This window comes from Lathyrus oleraceus, chromosome 1, assembly GCF_024323335.1.
Source record: "Lathyrus oleraceus cultivar Zhongwan6 chromosome 1, CAAS_Psat_ZW6_1.0, whole genome shotgun sequence".
Classification (NCBI taxonomy): domain Eukaryota; kingdom Viridiplantae; phylum Streptophyta; class Magnoliopsida; order Fabales; family Fabaceae; genus Lathyrus; species Lathyrus oleraceus.
The window spans coordinates 190,071,646-190,094,600 of NC_066579.1; the positions used below are offsets into that span (position 1 = coordinate 190,071,646).

General features: G+C 38.8%; 1 protein-coding gene across 1 annotated transcript; it reads right to left on the bottom strand.

Moving 5' to 3' along the window:
• Positions 1 to 268: 268 nt before the first annotated feature.
• LOC127098772 (uncharacterized) lies at positions 269 to 21,463 on the bottom strand. Its single transcript, XM_051037363.1, has 3 exons — positions 21,304 to 21,463; positions 18,736 to 21,090; positions 269 to 369 (listed from the first exon to the last, which is right to left on the bottom strand). The coding sequence occupies exons 1-3, from the start codon at positions 21,461 to 21,463 to the stop codon at positions 269 to 271; spliced, it is 2,616 nt and encodes an 871-aa protein (XP_050893320.1).
• Positions 21,464 to 22,955: the final 1,492 nt, after the last annotated feature.

Consider the following 22,955-nt stretch of genomic DNA (forward strand, 5'->3'; position numbering starts at 1 on the left):
AATTTAACCTTGCCACCACCACCTTACCTCTTTCTGAAGCAGAAATGCTGAATGAAACCTCCTCACCATCTTCATCTCCTTCTCCAGAATCACCCCCCTACTTCAACATCTCCTCAGACACAGAACTTTCTGACCCCTCATCTCCCACTCTAGCCCAACTTCACGCTTAAACTCTGGCCTCACAACAGCCAACACAAACCCAACACCAACCAGAACCTGAAGTCACTTCACCACCCACAGAACAACCAAACCCAACACCATCTGACCTTCAACCTTCTGAACCAATTACCTCTGAAACACCCCCACCAAACACATCCGCTGAACCACAAACTCTCAACTTAAGCCCTCCCACTTCTCCACCTCCACCCTCTGAACCACAAAACACCCTGCCAACCCTAGAAGAAGCAATAGTGTTGTTTGCAGGAGCCTCAGTTGACAAGGTCAAGTCTCTGACCATCAACTCTGGCATCAGTGATGATCCTTCAGTTGTTAGGACACACTGGAACAGAGTTATTGGTTGGATGACCTCTGAAGCCTTCACACTGAAGAGCCTCTCTGAGCAAGTCAGAAACGACTTCATCAGAGATGCTGAAGTAAGACTACAGGAGCGCTTAGCCAGAGAAGTTGAGGAGCAGGCTAGAAAGGAAGCAGAAGAAAAAGCAAGGCAAGAGGAAATTCAAAGACTTAAGGAAGCTGAAGCCAAAGCTCTAGCTGACGCTGCTGCTGCTGAAGCTGAAGCAAAAGCCGTTGCTGAAACTGAAGCTCGTCGTGCTGAAGAATCTGTCAGCAGGGTAGAACCGGATGCTCTGACTCAGGGGGAGTCTTCCACCTTTGTCCCTCTGGTTCTCAAGACTCTTGAAGATCTTCAGAAGGAACAGAAGGAAGTCCGAGCTAGGTTGGATCAACAGGATTCAGTCAACGTCAACATTCAGAATCTGCTGACCTAACTGCTTCAGAGGATGCCTCCACCTCCAAACCCTTAGGCACCTAGGATTTTCCTTTGCTGATTTACTTGTTGCTCTTTGATTATGTTTGTTCTTGCTTTCTACTGTTTATGCTGTTTATCTGAATATATATATTTTTTTCTTTTTTGCTAAGTCTTTTTAATTCTGACAAAAAGGGGGAGAAATAAAAACAGCTCTGATGAAAACATATCTAAATCCTTTAGTACTTTGCGAACATTTTATTCAATAAAATGGTTCTAATCCTTTTTGACTCAGAAATTTGCAGAAGAGTATCTAGAAACATCATATCATGGAAGCTCCGGTAAGAACTTCTGAACTCCCAGGCCTATCTCAGGGGGAGCTCACTTCTATCTGATCTGATAAATTCTTATCTCTAAATGTTTCATCTATAAATTGAGATTGTTTTGTCATCATCAAAAAGGGGGAGATTGTAAGAACAAAATTAGTTCTACAATAGATTCCAGGATTTTGATGATAACAAAGGATGAAACCAAAAATGGCACCCTAACGAAATTTCTCTAAGTGTGCAGGACTCTGAACAAGAACAAAGGAATCTGATCACTTTATCAGATACAAACTCTGATCAAATACAAAGAACTAGAAGATCAGAAGCATCTGAAGAAGAAGTGCGCTCTAGAAGTTCTGACTCTGAGCAAAACAGGACAGCAGAATAACCAGAAGCTCTAAACTTCCACTGGACTCAACTCTGATGATCTAAAAGACCAGTACTCTTAGAAGCTCTGATGTAACCTCAACGCAATCTCCGATTGACACAGAAACTCCGAGATAACAAAGACTCTGATGAAGATTCTCCAAATCCATAAAGAGTAACGGAAAGAACTTCTTCAAATGGAAAGAAAGTATTTTTGGAAAGAAGTTATTCAGGGAGACATTTTGGTTATGGCAAGAAACACATAAGTAATGACATTGAATGCTCATCAAAGACCAATATTCTGTCATCACTCCAACAGTCCTTTCACCACTATATATAGGACAACATACTTTAGTGAGAAAAACACAACAATGCACAGAAAATTCTTTACTCTCTCTTAGTTTTTCACGAGCTGTTGCTCATACGTGAAAACACTTGCTTGCTCTTTTTGCTGTAATATTTGCTTACCTTTAGAAGCACTCTCGATTACAAATCTATTATTGCTAAATTGTTTTTGTTCCTCAAGTGACTCTGCGTAGTCTGTATACTTGGGAGGACTAAGAGATCACTCTCTTAGACGTTTGGTTGTATTAATCTTTCAAGATTAGTGGATTAAGTCCTTTTTGAAGGCGAAATCACCTTGGCCGGGTGGACTGGAGTAGCTTTGTGTTATAAGCGAACCAGTATAAAATCCTGTGTGTTCTTATTTTTGAAAAAGCCTTTATTTTCCAAAACAATTCAAACTCCCCTTTCTTGTTTTTCTCACCTTCACTACCAAGAGGCCATAACTGGTCCCGAGTCTGAGAAGTGGCTAGAAGCCATGGAATCTGAAATGGATTCCATGTACACAAACCAAGTTTGGACCTTGGTAGAGCCTCTTGTAGGAGTTAACCCTATAGGATGCAAGTGGGTCTTCAAAAAGAAGACTGACATGGATGGTAAGGTACATACCTATAAGGCAAAACTGGTTGTAAAAGGATATAAACAAATTCATGGGGTTGACTATGATGAAACCTTTTCACCAATTGCAATGCTTAAATCTGTTCGGATTTTACTTGCTATCGCTGCATATCATGATTATGAAATATGGTAGATGGATGTCAAAACTGCTTTCCTTAATGGGAATCTTCTTGAGGATGTGTACATGACACAACCTAAAGGATTTGACATACCAGAAGAAGCCCAAAAGATATGTAAGTTACAAAGATCAATCTATGGATTGAAGCAAGCTTCCAGAAGCTGGAATATTCGTTTTGATGAAACAGTAAAACAATATGGATTCATCAAGAACGAAGATAAGCCTTGTGTCTACAAGAAGGTTAGTGGGAGCATGATCGTTTTCCTGGTATTATATGTAGATGACATATTACTCACTGGAAACGATGTCCCTACCCTGCAACAAGTAAAGTCTTGGTTGGGGAAATGCTTTTCTATGAAGGACCTAGGTGAAGCAACCTATATATTAGGAATCAGAATCTATAGAGATAGATCACAAAACTGCTTGGCCTAAGTCAAAATACGTACATAGACAAAGTGCTGAGACGCTTTAATATGCATGATTCCAAGAAAGGATTCATACCTATGCAACATGGCATGTGTCTATCAAAAACACAATCCCCTTCAACTAAGGAAGAAAGGGATTGCATGAATAAGATTCCATATGCATTTGCAATAGGATCTACCATGTATGCCATCTTATGTACTTGACCAGATGTCTCGTATGCTTTAAGTGCAACGAGTAGGTACCAATCTGATCCTGGTGATGCTCATTAGGTAGCTGTCAAGAATATCCTTAAGTATTTGAGAAGGATTAATGACTCATTCTTGATATATGGAGGTCGGGAAGAGTTGGCTGTAATTGGATATACCGATGCTAGCTTCCAAATAGATAAGGATGACTTTAGATCGCAATCTGGTTATGTGTTTTGCTTAAACGGTGGCGCTGTGAGTTGGAAAAGTTCAAAGCAAGATATAATTGTTGATTCTACAACCGAGGCCGAGTATATTACTGCCTCAAGTGCATCAAAGGAAGTTGTTTAGATCAAAAAGTTCATTAGTGAACTTGGCATAGTTCCTAGCATTGTGGATCCCATTGGTCTCTATTGTGATAACAATGGTGCTATCGCACAAGCTAAGGAACTTACACCTCACCAACGATCCAAACACATACTTAGGCGTTATCACCTCATTCGAGAGATAATATATAGAGGAGATGTGAAAATATGCAAAGTACCTACACTTGACAATATTGCTGACCCACAGACAAAGCCTCTTGCGCAGCAGAAGGATGATGGCCATACTAGATCTATGGGCATTAGGGGTTTGCCTGATTGGCTCTAGTGCTAGTGGGAGATTGTTGGTGTAAGCCCTAGAGGCAAATACTTTTGGTACTTGTACCGAATTATTTATTAATAATAAAAGGCTTTTTCTTTATTATGTTTGTCTAATAAAGTCCCTAGAATAGATAGTCTGTTTAATGTATAAAGTGTGACTTAATCATGAGATCACATTAAACATAAGGATATTATTCTTAAAGCATCCATAGTCAAGATTTATTGTGAAGTGTGATAACATTAAAGCATTATGACTATTATGTATATAGACTGATGATCACATCTCATGGATCATGGATAAGGAGTTATCAAGTCTTAAACATAGGTAGGAATATTAAGAGTAATATTTATACTGGATTGACCCACTATGAGAATACTATATAAAATGTTATGCAAAGTGTCATAAGTTATTCTCATGGTGATAATGGTGTATACCACCCTTCGACCTGAAACCACTATGGACCCTAGATGTAGAGTCGAGTGCCTTATTGTTGATCAAACATTGTCCGTAACTGGATGACCATAAAGACAGTTGATGGGTACTCCACGAAGCATGCTAAGGGACATGAGTGACCTAGATGGAATTTGCCCATCCTGCGTAACAGGATAAATGTCTATGGGCCTAATATTGAATTGGGCAAGGATGACACGGTCTATGCCTTGTGTTCAATATAGACATAAGGGCAAAAGGGTAATTGTACACATAAGTATTATCACAAAAGGATTTGTCAGATCACATGACATTTTCGTGTCTTGGGTAGCAGTGATGTGTTGCTAGATACCGCTCACTGTTTATTATATTAAATACGTGATTTAGTATAATTGCCAATGTCGCGAAAACCTACAGGGTCACACACAAAAAGGACGGATTGATGAGAGATAGAGTAACTAAGGAATACTGTAATGTACGGTGCACTTAAGTGAATTGTAGAACATCGAAGGTACGGTGTACTTAAGTAGAATACGAAATATGGTAAGATACCACGTGCTTAATTGATTTTGGCATATTATAAGATATGGGCCACATACACTTGAGTGGGATTTTTAGCTTGCAACCCACACAAGTGGTTCTATAAATAGAACCCTTGTGCAGAAGCATTTGTACAGTTGCAATTTTGTTTCTCTCTCTCTCTCTCTCTCTCTCTCACACACACACACACACACACACTCAAAGCTTTCATTCGTAGCAGCTAGCACTGAGATTGAAGGAATCCGTTCGTGTGGACTGAGTAGAGGCATTGTCATCGTTCAATGTTCGTGATTGCTCCGTAGATCTGCATCAAAGGTTACAATCTCCACAAGAGGTAACGATTCTATCATTGATCATGCCCATTCGTAAGGATCACTAAAGGAGAAATTTTAAATTCCACTGCATTTTGGATCGCTCTTCTCCTACAAAGACATCAAGGCTTGTTCTCTATCAAGATATAATTATTTGAGCTTCAAACATGCATCATGGTACCTTCTAATGCAAGACAACTCAAAATGGCATTTTTAGGGCATGATGGTTGGTCTTGTTTTGGCAAGTCTGTCCTATCATTTGGTCTAAACCCCACACCTTCCAACCTTTTTAAGATCTTCTTTGAGCCAAATGTCCTTATTGAATCTCTCTTCAACTTTTTTTCAAGGCCTAAAACCTAAATCATTAAGCAAGGACCTCAAATTTTTGATTGGTCAAGCTGGTCAAGATGCCTAGTCAGGCCTATAAACATGTCCATGACCTCCACTTTACATTAATGCCATTTCCATACCACAACTCCTTCTGACCTGGTTCTTTTTTCAAATTGTTAAGGGAATGGTAAAGATAAATTGTCCTAAGTTTCATGCAAAATGCACAATCCAATTTTATTTGGCCCAAGTTCAAAGTTGATGATTTATCATGGTGCAGACATCAGACCCGTCTTAGTCAAATTTTACATATTCATGCATTAAGTCCTCAAACCTTTTGTTTTCGATTCCTTATGATACCAAACATGTTGCTAACATTACAAGACCAAAAATGCAAGCCAATTGAGATGGAAAAGAGGTCACATGAAGCCAAACCAAGCCAAATTCAAAAAGTGCATTTTCCCCAAATGACACCAAACCAAAACTACATCAACATGTTTTGGGACCACTTTTGTCTCACCTAAATGATGCGAGTTGCAAAGCATACTGAGTGGAGAGGATTTTCAAGAAAAATCTCAACCACACTTGTTCAACAAGCTTCACTCTTTTTCATATTTTGAGCCTCACCTTTTTTTGAAGAAACCACCTCATATCTCCCTCCAAACCATTCCAACACTTTCCCTATAAATAGGGGATAATGTTCCACCATTTCAGCAAGCTTCAAGAGCCAAAAAACCTCTACCTCAAACTCAACTTTCATTCTTCAAAACAAAGTTTCGGCTTTTGAGTTCCAAGCCACTTCAACCCCACTTAAGCATCCCAAAAACTTCACACAACATCCTTCAGGCTTTATGAAACTTGAAAACCACTTGAAAACACCTCACCTGAGCTACATGAACACGTCAGAACCTTCATCAAAAACTGATTCTAATAAGGTAGTTAGATTTATCATTTTCATCAAACAAGTTACCAACTTACTCCATTTCACTCTAAGATGTTAAGCCATATGGTTTAAACCTCGATTGCTCAATGCCCAACATTTAATTTTACTTTTAGGGTTGTGTTGTCGTCTGAGTTCATGTGAAATACTCCACACTCAGAGCCAATCAATGGCTTATGAGTGTGGAGAAGGCAACAATGACATGAGTGGAAGAAGAATCCATGGTTGATTCCTTCAAAAATCTCGAGTTGCAGATTTCAAATTCTGAGTTTCCAAGGTTGAAGACGACCAAGTTTCAGTTGCTTCGCGCGTTTTCATTTTGTTTGAATTCAAAAAATGTGGTTGTCATTTTCTGATTGGTGGGTGCGTGTGATGTGGTATCTGAGTGTTTGAATGCTCTTTGGTCAACGTGCATTTTGGTGTTGCCTTTTAATCTGGCCATCAATCTTGCATACTTTCAATTAAATGAATTGATCTAATGGTTGAGTTTTGTGCGCGTGTTATTACTAATTTATTTATTTTATTTATTTCTCTGAAGCGCATTCACTTTCACTAAGAGGAGCTTGGCCCAGTTAAATAGGGGTTGACTCATGACCCCAAGGTCAGGGGTTCAACCCCCAGTGCCCCTATATGTTTTTCTTTTCTTTCTTTTTTCCCCTTTTATTTTCATATATTCTTCATTTTAACTTATTTTCTTTTCATTTTCATTTCATATTTTCTTTCACTTATTTTATTTTTAATCCAATATTTTTATGAATACCTTGAATTTTTTCACCCATATATTTTATTCACCCATTATTTATTATATCTTGACTATTTTTATTGACTTTTTTATGCCTTTGTTGTTGATTGGTTCATTAAATCTATTGATCATGGTCATTGGATTTTAGGATGGATAAAATCTTCAATACTTCAAATCTATCAATGAATGATCAATGGATCATTCATGATACTTTGGGGTATTGATATATTTCCCCTACTAAACCATATTTAAACCATTTGATGCATAGATGAAACCCTACTTGTGATCCTATCTTGTTGATCCTTTTGATTGTTTTTGCTTTCATTGACCATTGACTCCCTAACACTTACGTTTAAATGCTTAACTTGTACATGAATCAATCTTTAACTTGTAACTATTTGGGCGATATAATCTTCCATTTGTCAAATCATTGATAGATGGACTTGGGGTTGCATAACTTTCTTTGGTTCAAATCTATTGTTAGATGATCATGGATCATCTTCAATATTTTGCATCAATGATAAATTATCCCTTGATGCGCCATATTTTGAGTCCTTTGACTTGTGGATAGATAAGCCTTAGGTAGTTACATTGTATATTTATTTACTAACCACTAACTATTCATTGTTAAACCTTTATTATTGTTAACCTTGTTTATCATCTTGTGATTTACTTTATTGCATTGTCATTTACTTTCAAGCACCATTATCATCATCATTGTATATATATATATATATATATATATATATATATATATATATATATATATATATATATATATATATATATATATATATATATATATATATATATCATGCATATTTTTCACTGTCATTTATTTATTGTCATCATAATCAAAAACAACAAAAACATGATAAAATTATAAGACCAAAAAGATGCATTCATCTGTAACCAACTTTTGGACTTAGAGAATTTCATTTAGGACCCTTGCTTGGAGACCTTGTGCTAATCTCTTGATACTTTTCCCTAACTTGGATTTTCATTTGTAACTTACAATCTTATTGTAGGAATGACATCATGGTACTACCCTATGGAGACATGCTTTGTAAACCCATTATCCACTTGTTATAATAGGTAACTTTGCACACATAAGGTTTTCTCTTGGGCTGCCTTACAATGAGACCCTTTATTTCTTGCTTGGTTACTTTGTATATATTCATGTACATCACAATTTCAAAATCAAATACAATAAATGTAACACCCCTTTTTCTACCCCAAATTATTTAGCATATAATCAAAGTAAATAAACACGCATATAAGAAAAGGGCGTCACATCGATGTTTTCAAAACTTAAAACTTTCGAAAACCAACAATACACCTGGTCAATCAAAGTAACACATTTCAATCATCATGAATATTCAAACATATGCGTTCGCAGCGGAAAATAAAGAATACTCATGTATTTCATGGAATGATTCATGTCCCATACCATGATCATCATAATCACTTCCAAATAAAATAAAACAATTAATGACATAAAGCATGTCAAAATAAGATACGAGTTCAATACCACTAATCTACCCAGTGTTACATGACCAGAGCATTGACTCATTACCAAATTTCAAACTAAATACGGAACTCTCCAGCTAATCTTGAGCGAGCTACCGTCCACCTACTCCAGCAATACTACTCTGTAGTATCTGCACGACACCCATGTAAGGTAACATTCAAACAGAAAGGGTGAGAATTCCAAATCATTATGAAATAGCATAATAAGGCACAATGAATTAAAACACAATTTAAGAATTCATCACACTTGGTATAATATTATATCAATGATATTATCAGACAATCATTCCACATAATTCAAATGTACATCACACTCACATCAATACACACATTCAATGATCACATAACTATAGACGACTCAATGCAAGACAATGTGACTCTATGCATGTGGTACCGCAATGTGAACTCAAAGTTTTACCGCTTTCCGATTCAATATCTAGAATCCAAGCCACACTTCAGATCCGGACAAGACCAAAGCCTACGTTTGTTTCCAATGAAGGATCACCGCTTAATACTACGCCTAATCCCAATCAAGGATTAACGTCTGCTACGTCTGTTTCCAATTAAGGATCACCGCTTAATACTACGCCTGATTCCAATCAAGAATCAACGTCTGCTACGTCTGTTTCCAATAAAGGATCACCGATTGACCATGCTATGAATGAATGCACACATACCAACACATATGCAATTAAGACCTTCTATACCGTCTTAACATCCCACATATCACCATAACTCATATTTGGTACATATACATATTCATCATCACACATCATCTACTATTTCATATACACATCCATAACCATAAATCATTCACAATTCAATAATGGTATACATACACATTCATACAATATTTTATTTTCATCATGATAAAATTCATGGCATTTATAAATCACATAATATCTTATAACAGGGAACAATAATAATAATCCTTTACGTTATCTTTAGTCAGGTTATTTCACAATCAAACATATCAACCATGTTTAACACCCATCAAAATAAAATTCATAGAATTTGTAAGACGCATAATACATTATAATATGATATTATAATAATAGCTTTTTTCATTATCTTACCAATGCATCCGTCCGCATTCAAAACGGAGCTATAATGCCCAATTAATTCATTAATCTATCTTAATCAAGATTTAGATTAATATTTATTCATTGCATAAGTATTCAACAACAACCTCTCTAACCTAGTGGTAAGGCATGTACAGTTTCAGGGAGGTCCTGGGTTCAAACCCCATTGATGACAAATTCTGTACAGTCTTAACGCAAGACAGAACCTTAAAATCTTTTCATAAAACCTTAAAACCTATTATATAGAAATAATATATAATAGACAAAGATAATATATATATATATATATATATATATATATATATATATATATATATTTAGATAAATAATATATTAAAACACATGTCGGCAAGTCGGAACTTTGCCGATTTCAGAGATAAGTGAAGAATATTACCTTGTGTGAAGAGGATGAACTTCTGATCGTTCAAATGATCGACCGAAAGCTGGAAACCGTCACCGACGCAGTGCTGGCTGCCTTCGTGAGTACCTGACTTCAACGTCGCTTTTGATCGGTGAAACGACGCCGGAATGAAATGAACCTTGGATATTTGTAACCTGGACTCAACGAACTTCAAAGATATGAAATCGGTTTTGTGTTTCGGTGAATAATCGGGACGATTTTGGGTTACCGAAAATGAAGAACAAGTGAAATACGGTAATGCTTTTGGAAAAATATTTCTTTTCAATTCTCTGTTTCTCTCACCACACGTTTTTTCCTTACTGATCCACCCTTTTCCCCTTTTTCTTACTAACAACATCTATATATATATATTTAGATTACTTAAACAATAGGAAACCTAAAAAACATCTAACATAAATTAATAATATATATTTAGATTACTTAAACAATAGGAAACCTAAAAAATATCTAACATAAATTAATAATATATATTTAGATTACTTAAACAATAGGAAACCTAAAAAAATATCTAACATAAATTAATAATATAATTTATATATTATATAATAATAATAATAATAAACTAATATAATATTAATCCTAATTAAATAAACTAATTAACAACTAAACACAATTAATATTAAGCACAAATAATTTTAAACGACACACGATTAAAATACGATAAAATCGAGCGACACGAACGCGATAAAAACGATGACAATTTGCACAGCAAAACAGACAAATTGATAAAACCAATAAACCAGTAAACCGGTAAACCAGTAAAATCAACAACACGACTCAAACAGACTCGATTAAATCACACGGCACAACACGTAATTAAATAAACAACCCTAGGCAATAATAAAATCAACACGACATCACGAAAACGCTGACAAACACAATCACAAATAATCGGACAATACGAAAACTCTAATTTATTCGAAATACAGTCAAAATACCGACAAACAAACAATTAAATAGATAAAAACGCACAAAACCTAATCGAAGCGATGCCACGCACAAAAGAGATAAGCGAGATAAATACGAGGCAACGATATCGGCCAGGTTTTGCTAAAACAACGAAATACAACGCGGTAAGCAACGAAAACACACAAAACCTAATCAAACCAGTTGTCATGCGAAGTTTAAGAAATTGAGATGAATACGAGACAACGAGATTAATCAGGATATGGTCAACAAAACCAAAGTCAAATTTTGGGGTGCGACAGATGCCCCTATTTAATTAACTTAGGCCAGATAGCCGGAGGCTATCGAATGGCGTAAGGTAATTAAATATGACAAACGCCACAAAATTTGACCGCAAATGCATGTATGCATGATGCAAAAGACAGACAGACACAGAGACACAGGAGTGCAAACTCTACTGGGGAAGGACATACACCGACTCAATGCATGAAGGTAAACACTGAGAATACTCAGCTGGGGAAGATTCACTACCTATTCATAGATGGAAAATAGGAGGAAAAGAGATATCGACTCAATGTTGACGATACATCACTATCTCATAGATGAAAGTGGGAAAAGATCAATATAACAAGAGTACTGATGTGACAGTACATTACCAACTCAAAGATGGAGGTAACAGAAAAGATGAATACCAACTCAAGGATGAAGGTATAACAAGGGCATAATAAGAATCGAACTGCGTTAACTCATGGTTGACAGCTCACTACCCACTCATTGATGAGGTAAACAAGACATGCCAACTCAAAGTTGAAGGCAAGCTTCAAAAGATTGATAATAACACTGCTAGGGAAATCAAATTCCAACTCATTGATGATGGTGTAGATGAAGAATCAGATCTAAGGATCATTGTGCAGACTTACAGTTGAATGCACACTACCAACTCATTGATGAGGTAGACAGAGAAATGCCGACTCAAAGTTGAAGGCAACCACCGATTCATTGACAAAGGTGTTTAAAAGAATTTAGAACATATTCTCCTGGAGATGTTTATCATTACCGACTCAAAGATGACGGTGGAAGGACAAAATATACCTAACTCATAGATGAAGGTACTCCATCAACTCAAAGACGAAGATGGAATCAGAAGTTATCTGTGCAGACTCAAAGATGAAAGCACACTATCAGTTCAACAAGGATCAAACATACCCTCTCATAGATGAAGGTACTCCATCAACTCAAAGACGAAGATGGAATCACAGGAAAATGTGCGAACTCAAAGATGAACGCATACTACCAGCTCATAGATGAGGGCTCACTATGTACCTAAATCATAGATGAAGGTACTCCATCAACTCAAAGACGGAGATAGAAACATAAGAAAATTGTGCTGACTCAAAGACGAAAGCACGTTACCAGCTTAAAGATGAAGGTAACAAGATAAAGTGTACCTAACTCATAGATGAAGGCATTCCATCAACTCAAAGACGAAGATGGAATCAAAAGAAACATGTGCAAGCTCAAAGATGAATGCACACTACCAGCTCATAGACGACGGTACTTCACCAACTCAAAGACGAAGGTGGAATCAAAAGAAATCTTGCTAACTCAAAGATGAATGCATATTACCAGCTCAAAGTTGCAGGTACTTCACCAACTCAAAGACGAAGGTGGAATCAAAAGGAATTTGTGCTAAACTCAAAGACGAAAGCACGCTACCAGCTCAAAGTTGCAGGTAGAACCATGGAACTTTCTGTGAGGATGTTATCAACTCATAGATGGAGGTAGTAATTAATTTATCCGAGGGATAACAAAGGTTACCACTCATGGATGTAGGTAACTCAAGTTTGTAATGGGTACCAACTCAAAGATGAAGGTATAAAGGACTTGGACACAATATCTGTCATGTCTGTTTTACTGAATGAGAGTCACAAAGACTATATTGTTGCCTTCTTTTACTGGCAATTTCTGAGCTTTATCTGGAGACACGAGGTTCAATCTAGGATAGAACTAGAATGAAATGGTCAAACAAGACTTCAACTGAAGAGGAATGAACTCATCAGGATTTACAACTGAAACAACCATCTTCCACGAGGCATAGATCTCTGTGGGGAACATGACCAATAAAAGGTATTTTGCTGCTTATGAGGATACTCTATATGGAGAGATTGACTCAACCCACAATATAAACAAGGAAACAAGGTGCATATGAATGCAAGCATGATATGTCATAGATATGCATGAATATTTAGTAATGAATGCATGATGGACAGACAAAACTAGGAATAACTAAAAATGTTAACAGCTGCATAAGGATTTGCTGGAGATTTGCACTGAGACTCGCTGGGGAGTAGTACAAAGACTTGCTGGGGAATTGGTACAAGAGCACCATATCCAGGTTTCTTTAAAAGTCTGTCTCTGCTGAGGATTCCGTAGAAGAATGGAGATGCCTTCTACTTCAAAAATGCAGGAGATTCCCTGTGGTTCTTGAATTTGTGAGGTATATGAGGATTGGACCTTTCTGAGGACTCCGCTGGGGATACAAGGTTTTATCCTCTGGAAATAAGATGATATTGTAAGAGAAGTCCTGCAATTCTTGAATTTGCTTAAAATGCAACACACTCTTCTTTACTACAAAACATTACTGAGGAGGAGACATATCCTTCTATTGAATGGACAGAGAACAACATGAGATTCCCTGTAGTTTCTGAATATCAACTTTCTTCACTCGCTGAGGGATGGAGACCTCTGTATTACTCCTGCTCGGGGAAATCAAAGCTTCCTTCTCATCCTCTGCTGGGGACATTGCTGATCCCTCCTTAATAAATTACTGGGGAAATACCTGTAGTAATCCCATAGGCCAAATCTGTAACTTAATACCTGGATCAAAGTCTTCATGATCAATTAACCGGGGAGTCTTCATGCCCCAAGTGAAGGGAACAATCTTCTTGAAATATTTCTTGCATGATCTCTTGAGGAAAACTAGGAAGCAAAACTGGGGATATCCAGAATCACAACCTCTGCTGGAGAAATATTACTGCCAAGACACCTGTGGAGATCTTTTCATCATATACATATGAGGATAGTAACATGAACATGTCTAGTTGGAATCACATGATTTTAGAATTACTGGGACCGCATGTCTCAATCCTTTATTGATGTCCACAAATCAAAGTAAATAATCTTTATAGTTTTCAAAAACTGTTTTTAATTCAAAACTTTTGTTTCAAAACATATCTGTCAAAGTAAAAGAACTTTCGTAAATTGAAATGAAAATTAAGAGTGCCAAGAAATATAGAAAGGCTCAAATTGATTTGATAGGATGGTAATCAGCCAACAGCATGATTCCATATATCTTTACAAATTGGAAAATGGTAATTTCGTGGAAAAAGGGTACGTTGAACTACAATGACATCATTCTTTCTTCCACTTTTGAAACCTGTATTGCAGCCTTAAGAAAGTTGGAGAACTGTTGAAAATATTCTGATACTTCAATGATCTTGTCTCCGTTATGCAGTTACTTGCCTGAAATCCCTAACTTTTGCCTAGATTGCCCTTTCGGGTTTTCAATCTACCGGGATAATATTTTCTTTGTTTTTATGTCTCTAATTTTTGCCTGGACCGCCCTTTCAGGTTTTCAGTCCACCGAGACGCTCATTTTTGCCTAAGCCGCCCTTTCGGGTTTTCAACTTAGCGAGCTGTTCTTTTCATTTTTTAGGCGAAGTATTTCTTGACTGCATCTGTATTCATGGGACGTGGAAGCTCTTCACCATCCATGTTTGTAAGAATTAAAGCACCGCCTGAGAAGGCTTTCTTGACAACATAGGGTCCTTCATAGTTAGGAGTCCACTTGCCCCTAGAATCATTGTGAAATAGTATCATCTTCTTGAGTACAAGGTCACCCTCTTTGAATTCTCTCGGCTTAACCTTCCTATCAAATGCCTGCTTCATTCTCTTTTGATATAACTGTCCATGGCACAAGGCAGTCATTCTTTTTTCTTCAATCAAATTCAACTGATCGTATCTGCTTTGACACCATTCAGCCTCTGACAACTGAGTTTCCATTAGTATCCTCATTGATGGAATTTCAACCTCTATCGGTAACACAGCTTCCATACCGTATACTAGTGAAAATGGGGTTGCCCCAGTTGAAGTACGGACTGATGTTCTATATCCGTGTAGTGCAAAAGGCAGCATTTCATGCCAATCTTTGTAGGTAACAACCATCTTTTGAATGATCTTCTTGATATTCTTATTTGCAGCTTCAACTGCCCCATTCATCTTGGGACGGTAAGGAGAAGAGTTGTGATGCTCGATCTTGAAACTTTCACATAATTCATCCATCATTTTGTTGTTCAGATTGGAGCCATTGTCAGTGATGATCTTGTTTGGAATGCCATATCGGCAAATGAGATTATTTTTGATGAATCTGACCACCACTTGCTTTGTCACCTTTGCATACGAAGCTGCTTCCACCCATTTGGTGAAGTAATCAATTGTCACGAGAATGAAACGGTGTCCGTTGGAAGCTTTGGGTTCAATCATACCGATCATGTCAATGCCCCACATTGAGAATGGCCAAGGAGCAGAAATCACATTCAAAAAGGTTGGTGGTACATGAACCTTATCAGCGTAGATCTGACATTTGTGACACTTCTTTACAAATTTGTAGCAATCTGATTCCATGGTCAACCAGTAGTAACCAGCTCTCAACATCTTTCTTGACATAGAGTGGCCATTTGCATGAGTACCAAAGGACCCTTCGTGAACTTCTTTCATCAACATTTCTGCTTCCTTTTTGTCAACACATCTGAGTAAGACCATGTCATAATTCCTCTTATAGAGCACATTCTGATTAAGGAAGAAACTGCCTGACAATCTTCTCAAAGTCTTTTTATCTTTTTCTGTTGCTCCAAGAGGATACTCCTGAGTCTGAAGGAAATGCTTGATATCGTGGTACCATGGTTTATCATCAAAACTGGCCTCAGCTGTAAACATATGTGCTGGTCTATCAAGTCGCTTGATCACAATTCTGGGTACTTCGTTTGGAAAACCCACTTGATACATTGAAGACAACGTAGCTAGAGCATCCGCCATCTGATTCTCATCCCGAGGAATGTGATGCAACTCAACCTTGGTGAAGAAAGTCAACAATCTTCTTGCATAGTCTTTGTATGGGATCAAGCCAGGGTGGCGTGTTTCCCATTCTCCTTTGATCTGATTGATAACTAACGCTGAGTCACCATAAACAGTAAGATTTTTGATGCGGAGGTCAATGGCTTCTTCAAGACCCATGATACAGGCTTCATATTCAGCAATGTTGTTTGTACATTCAAAACAAATTCTTGCCGTGAAAGGAATATGAGAACCTTCTGGAGCGATAATGACTGCACCTACTCCATGTCCATAAGCGTTGGAAGCTCCATCAAATACTAAACCCCATTGAGAATCTGGTTCAGGTCCTTCTTCAGGAAGTGGCTCTTCACAATCTCTGGATTTTAGGAACATGACATCTTCATCAGGAAACTCATCCTCATTATCATTGTGATATTCAACGGGTTGGTGAGCAAGGTACTCGGCTAACACACTGCTCTTGATAGCTTTCTGGGTATGATACTCAATGTCGTATTCTGATAACAGCATCTGCCATCTTGCAATCTTACCAGTGAGTGCAGGCTTCTCAAAAATGTACTTGATTGGATCCATTTTGGATATCAACCAAGTGGTGTGACTTAACATATACTGCCTCAATCTCTTAGCAGCCCAAGCCAATGTACAACATGTCTTCTCGAGTAAGGAGTATCGTGATTCACAGTCAGTAAATTTCTTGCTTAAGTAGTAAATGGCATGCTCTTTCTTTCCAGTTTCGTCTTGTTGACCCAGAATACAACCCATAGAATTCTCAAGCACTGTCAAATACATAACCAACGGTCTTCCAGCAACAGGTGGTAACAAGATAGGAGGCTCCATGAGGTACTCTTTGATATTGTCAAATGCTTTCTGACAATCCTCTGTCCAAACACAATTCTGACTCTTTCTCAGCAATTTGAAGATAGGTTCACAAGTGGCAGTCATGTGAGAAATAAACCGGGATATGTAATTCAATCGTCCTAGAAAACCTCTCACTTGCCTTTCTGTTTTTGGTGCGGGCATCTCTTGGATATCTTTTACTTTATCTGGATCAACTTCAATGCCTTTTTGGCCGACAATGAAGCCCAAGAGTTTACCTGACCTGACGCCAAATGTGCATTTGTTCGGATTGAGGCGAAAACGGAACTTCCTCAATCGTTGAAACAACTTCAATAGATCTACTAAGTGACCTTCTTCTGAACGAGACTTTGCGATCATGTCATCCACATAAACCTCAATCTCTTTGTGCATCATGTCGTGAAAGAGCGTTGTCATGGTTCGCTGGTAAGTAGCACCTGCGTTCTTCAACCCAAACGGCATCACTTGATAACAGAATGTTCCCCATGGTGTTATGAATGTAGTTTTTTCCATGTCTTCGGGAGCCATTTTGATCTGGTTATACCCGGAGAATCCGTCCATGAAGGAGAATGTGTCAAACTTTGCTGTATTGTCTACCAACATGTCAATGTGAGGCAGGGGGAAATCATCCTTTGGGCTTGCTCTATTTAAGTCACGATAGTCGACACACATTCGTACCTTCCCGTCCTTCTTAGGAACTGGCACAATATTTGCTATCCACTCTGGATACACTGAAGTGGCAAGAAAACCAACATCTATTTGCTTCAGAACTTCTTCTTTAATTTTGACGGCCATATCTGGATGTGTTCTTCTTAATTTCTGTTTGACCGGTGGACATTCTGGCTTCAAAGGTAGCTTGTGCTCTACGATGTCAGTGTCGAGACCAGGCATATCTTGATAAGACCAAGCAAACACATCTACATACTCTTTCAACAGGCTGATCAATTGCTCCTTGACCTGTGGGGATAACAATGCTCCAATTTTGACTTCTTTCACATTTTCTTCCGAACCCAAGTTGACTGTTTCCAAAGGCTCCTTGTATGGCTGAATAATGTCTTCTTCATTTTCAAGCTGGCGGGCGACCTCTTCTGGAATCTCATCCCACTCTTCCTCTTCAGCTTCGAATACAGAATGTTCAAAGTTGGGAGAGGGCATGATGTCATTGTGTTCAACGGGTTTAAGTAACCTGTACAAACAATTGTTTTTAGAGGACTGACCATGACATGCAAAAATGTGTTCTTTTTAAGGTTTTTTTTGTGTTACCATTTTTCGAAAAAGCTGAAAAGATAAAAGGACACAAGTGTATAGGAACACAAAAGATCTTTTTCATGGATAGTACGTTTTTGACAAAAGTGCCCATTTTACAAAATTAATGCTTCGCGCTTTGGGCTAAAGCGGAAGATTTTTGAAAACTGAAAAGCTTAATTACTTTGATATGTGGACACAATGTGGGATGTCAACTGCGGTCCAGTTCTTCATAACTACTCCTGGTGTCACAAATCTGGGGCCTTCGTCTTCTGTCTTTCCCTCAAAAGTATCCTCCTCAACTGCTACCATGTTGATAAACCCACCGCTGTGAAAGATATCTTTGAAAGGTCGCACCACTGAAGTCTGCACTTGTTTTTCATCAACAAAGCCTAATCCTGCATGGTTAACGTTTTCTGGCAACTCTATCACCTTGCCCCACATTTCTGTAGGACCTGTCTTGACAATCTGCTGGGCGTCTTTGAATGACGCGATTGAACCTTCACTTTTCTTGTAATCATCGATGGTCAGGGCCTGAAATGGAGTTTGAACAGCCGTTTCGTCTGCTTCTATCACACTAAACGATGAAAGGTGGCTAATCAGCATAGCCTGCTCCCCATTAACCGTCACTATTTGCCCATTCTTGAAAAATTTTAACTTCTGGTGTAACGTGGATGTAATGGCACCCGCCTCATGAATCCATGGGCGTCCGAGCAGACAGCTATAAGCTGGCACTATATCCATAACCTGGAAAGTGATCTGGAATACATGTGGTCCAATACCAATAGGCAAATCAACTTCTCCAATGACTGATTTTCTTGATCCATCGAACGCTTTCACAATAATTCCACTGTGCCGCATTTGCCCTTCTTTGTACTTTAGCTTCACCAAGGTAGACTTGGGCATGACATTCAGAGATGAACCGGTGTCAATTAGGATATTAGACAAAGAATCCCCTTGACAATTGGCTGAGATATGGAGAGCGAAGTTGTGATTCTTTCCTTCTTCTGGCAGTTCTTCATCACAAAAGCCTATGCCATTGCACGAAGTGATGCTGCCTACAACATTGTTGAACTGCTCTGCTGTTATATCCTGTTCTACAAAGGCTTGATCAAGCACCTTCAGTAGTGCTTCTTTGTGGACAGCTGAATTCAATAATAAGGACAGGATCGAGATTTTTGACGGTGTCTGTAGCAACTGATCTACCACTTTGTAGTCACTGAGCTTGATAATTCTAAGTAGTTCATCTGTTTCTTTATCAAGGGTTGAATTGCTTGTTTGCCCTTCTGCTTCTCTTGTCACTGGTACCACGACTACTGGATCTTTCTCAACATTTCTACTTGGGATAACCGGCGGAGCGAACACGCGGCCACTGCGCGTCATTCGGCTATTTGCTGCGATATTGGTAACTGAGGCTAAGGTTTTAATCTTGACCTCTTTACCGTTCTCAATAATAGTTGTTGCATAGCGGTAGGGGACCGCTTTATCTGAAGTGTAAGGCATTGGGCCCGGAGGGTAAATCACCACTGGCTCCCTCGGATGATAAGCTATCTCTACTTTCTCTGGAATGTTGAAGCAAGGAATGATGACATTCACCTCTTGTTCTTGTGATTCTGGAGAACTCCCTTGTCTAGAAATCTGAATCAAACCCTGCTCAAGGACGCCTTGCAAATCATCTTGAATCTTTCTACAACCTCTTGAATTGACTAAACATGTACCACAGATCTGGTGGTCATGTTGGAATAGACCATGAGCACATAAAACAGAATGAATTTCAACCAAAGACCGCCGAATCTCCTCTATCTTCGTAACACGTTGTTCATTGAGACAAACTTCTATATTGTTCACTGATGAAGGACCATGACTTGGCATTGGATTGTCCTTCACATTGGGACCCATGTTCTTGAAGGTCAGGATGCCTGCTCTTGTCAACTTCTGTACTTCCAACTTTAAAGCAAAACATTTGTCTAAGTCATGACCTGGAGCATTCTGATGAAAGGGACAAGATACCTCTGGCTTGTACCACCAAGGTAGCACTTCTGGTACAAGAGGTCGTGGTCGTGGTTGCACAAGGTTTTTAGTGATCAAAGCTGGATACAATTTTGCATATGACATTGGAATTGGATCAAAATTGGTTCTTCTTTGCTGCTGTGGTGGACGTTGTTGTAACTGATGTTGATGTTGTTGAGGTTGATGTTGTTGCTGATACCGAGTATTCTGTTGGAAGCGGTTGGTACGCTGCTGAGGGTATTGAACTTGAACTGGAGCGGAAGTGATTACTGGAGTCACGGCTGCTATATGTTGGTCTTGGGAATGGTAAGGATAATTGATCCTTCTTGGATGATCATAGGACACAGCATTAGTTTCTTGTTCCTTCTTTTTCATAAAACCGCCGTACCTCTTTGCCCCGCTTGAAGATGAACTTCCTTCTCTGACTAGACGCCCTTCTCGAACTGCTTCCTCTAAACGGACTCCCATGTTTACCATGTCAGTAAAGTCTGTAGGAGCGCTTGCAATCATCCTCTCGTAATAAAAAGTATCAAGAGTCTTTAAGAACACTTTTGTCATCTCCTTTTCTTCCATAGGTGGAACAACCTGTGCTGCAATTTCGCGCCACCTTTGCGCGTATTCACGGAATGTCTCCTTTTCTCTTTGTTGCATGGACCTCAACTGATCTCGGTCTGGCACATTATCAAGGTTGTATTTGTAATGTTTGATAAAGGCCTCGCCTAAATCGTTGAAAGTCTTGATCTGAGAACTGTCTAATCCCATATACCAGCGTAAAGCTGCACCGGTAAGGCTGTCTTGAAAACAATGAATGAGCATCCTTTGGTCGTTGGTGTACATTGACATCTTTCGCACGTACATAACCAAATGGGTCTGTGGACAAGAACTTCCTTTGTACTTTTCAAATTCTTGTAGTTTAAATTTTGCTGGCATCCTTACGTCTGAAACCAAACACATATCATTTACATCTCTGCCAAACAGTTCTTTCCCACGAAGAGCTTTTATCTCTTTCTGTAATTCCGCAAACTGATCCTGGAATTCATCCATTCTATCATTGAGACCAGGATCCTCACTTGGGGTAGGGCCGTGATAGACAGGTTCTCCTAGGTGAGGAGTATAGTGAATAACAGGAGGCACATTAGTGAAGACAGGAGCATTTGGTGGAACGAACTCTTGTTGATATCTATCTTGATTAAGATCCCTGGGTATTTCCCAAGGACGGGATGTTGTGATGGTAACAGAAGTGACTGGGACAGCGTTGATTTCTGAAGCGATGACTGTAGTGACGGGTGCTGCTGTTGTCTGATTCTGAATTTGAGGTTGATTCTGTGCCGAAGTCTGTCCTGAATTATGAACTTGAGCCCTAGCCTGGGCTTCCTCTGCTTGTAGACGGGCGGTTAACATTTGGTTGCGCATCTCTGCTGCCTGTGCTTGCGCCTGGATCTGTGCATCTTGTGCTTCGGCAACCTGAGCTTGTGCTGTTTGAAGTTGAGCAGCTTGGGCTGCTTGGTTTGCTATCAATGTCTCGACCATAGCAGAAAGGCGGTCAACCTGAGCTTTCAATTCTCGGTTCTCGTTATCTGTTATCTCCATTCTTCTTTTGTAGTTGGCTCTTGTGTTGTAATTATGTGTCAGCTTGAAATGGATCTGCTTGCGGGAAGCAACTGTTAGAAGACTGGACCAAGACAGACAACCTGTATGCACGTGATGCATGGATATGCAAAATGAATGATTTTCCAAGGAACTCTAAGTGAAGGAAAAGATAGAATTGCAAACATTTTTTATAACAAAACAAAATTTTCATTTTAAGCATTTTTATCAAAATATACAAAGTTATCAACCCAAAATACAACCAAGAAAACCATTTAAGGACATGTGTCATCAGGACGAGCATAAACAAGTAGGAGTTGTCCTTCAAGTCTCTCAATTCTTTCTTCGTAGGCCTTCTGCATAAAAGCTTTCTCCTTCACCAAACTGTCTACAAGACCTTTCCATGCACCTGAGGACTGTGGAATCTGGGAGTAATCTGTTGTGCCTGAGGAAAATAAATCCTCTTGCACCCTTGGACGTTTACCTGCACGATCTTCTCCACTCCGCTCCTTTAACTGTCTCTGAAGTTCTTCATTTTCCATTTCGAGCACCTGGGCCTTATCCTTCCAAGCGTCTCTCTCTTTCTTGACCCTCTCCAAGGTGGCTTGGAGTTCTTCTTTGTCATCTAGCGGAAGGTAGGGGGTCTTCAACGGAGCGGGTTTGATAGGATCATGATGTGGGTATGGCATTTTCAACTGTATAGCTCTGGCTCTGATCCACTGGAGGTACGGCTCATAGGAGGTACAATCTTTCTTACCCAATTCAAGTCTCCCTTTGCGACAAACACGATGCCAAGCTCTTACTACTCTCTCTTTCATGGTAGGGTCCTCCTCGTTATCCCTCAAGAAAATACCTTCTAAAAGAATGTTAGGAGGCTTGTTCTTCATAGGGTAACCGAGTTGTCTCCTAGCAAGTACTGGATTATAAGAAATGATTCCCTTTGTGCCCA

Coding starts and splice junctions, on each gene's coding strand:
- LOC127098772 (XM_051037363.1), bottom strand. CDS start 21,463: ATGGATGAATTCCAGGATCAGTTTGCGGAATTACAGAAAGAGATAAAA. Junction 21,091..21,303: donor ATTTGAAAAGTACAAAGGAA/GTTCTTGTCCAC, acceptor ATAATGTGCCAG/ACCGAGATCAGTTGAGGTCC. Junction 370..18,735: donor CAAAGATATCTTTCACAGCG/GTGGGTTTATCA, acceptor TTTGTGGTTCAG/AGGGTGGAGGTGGAGAAGTG.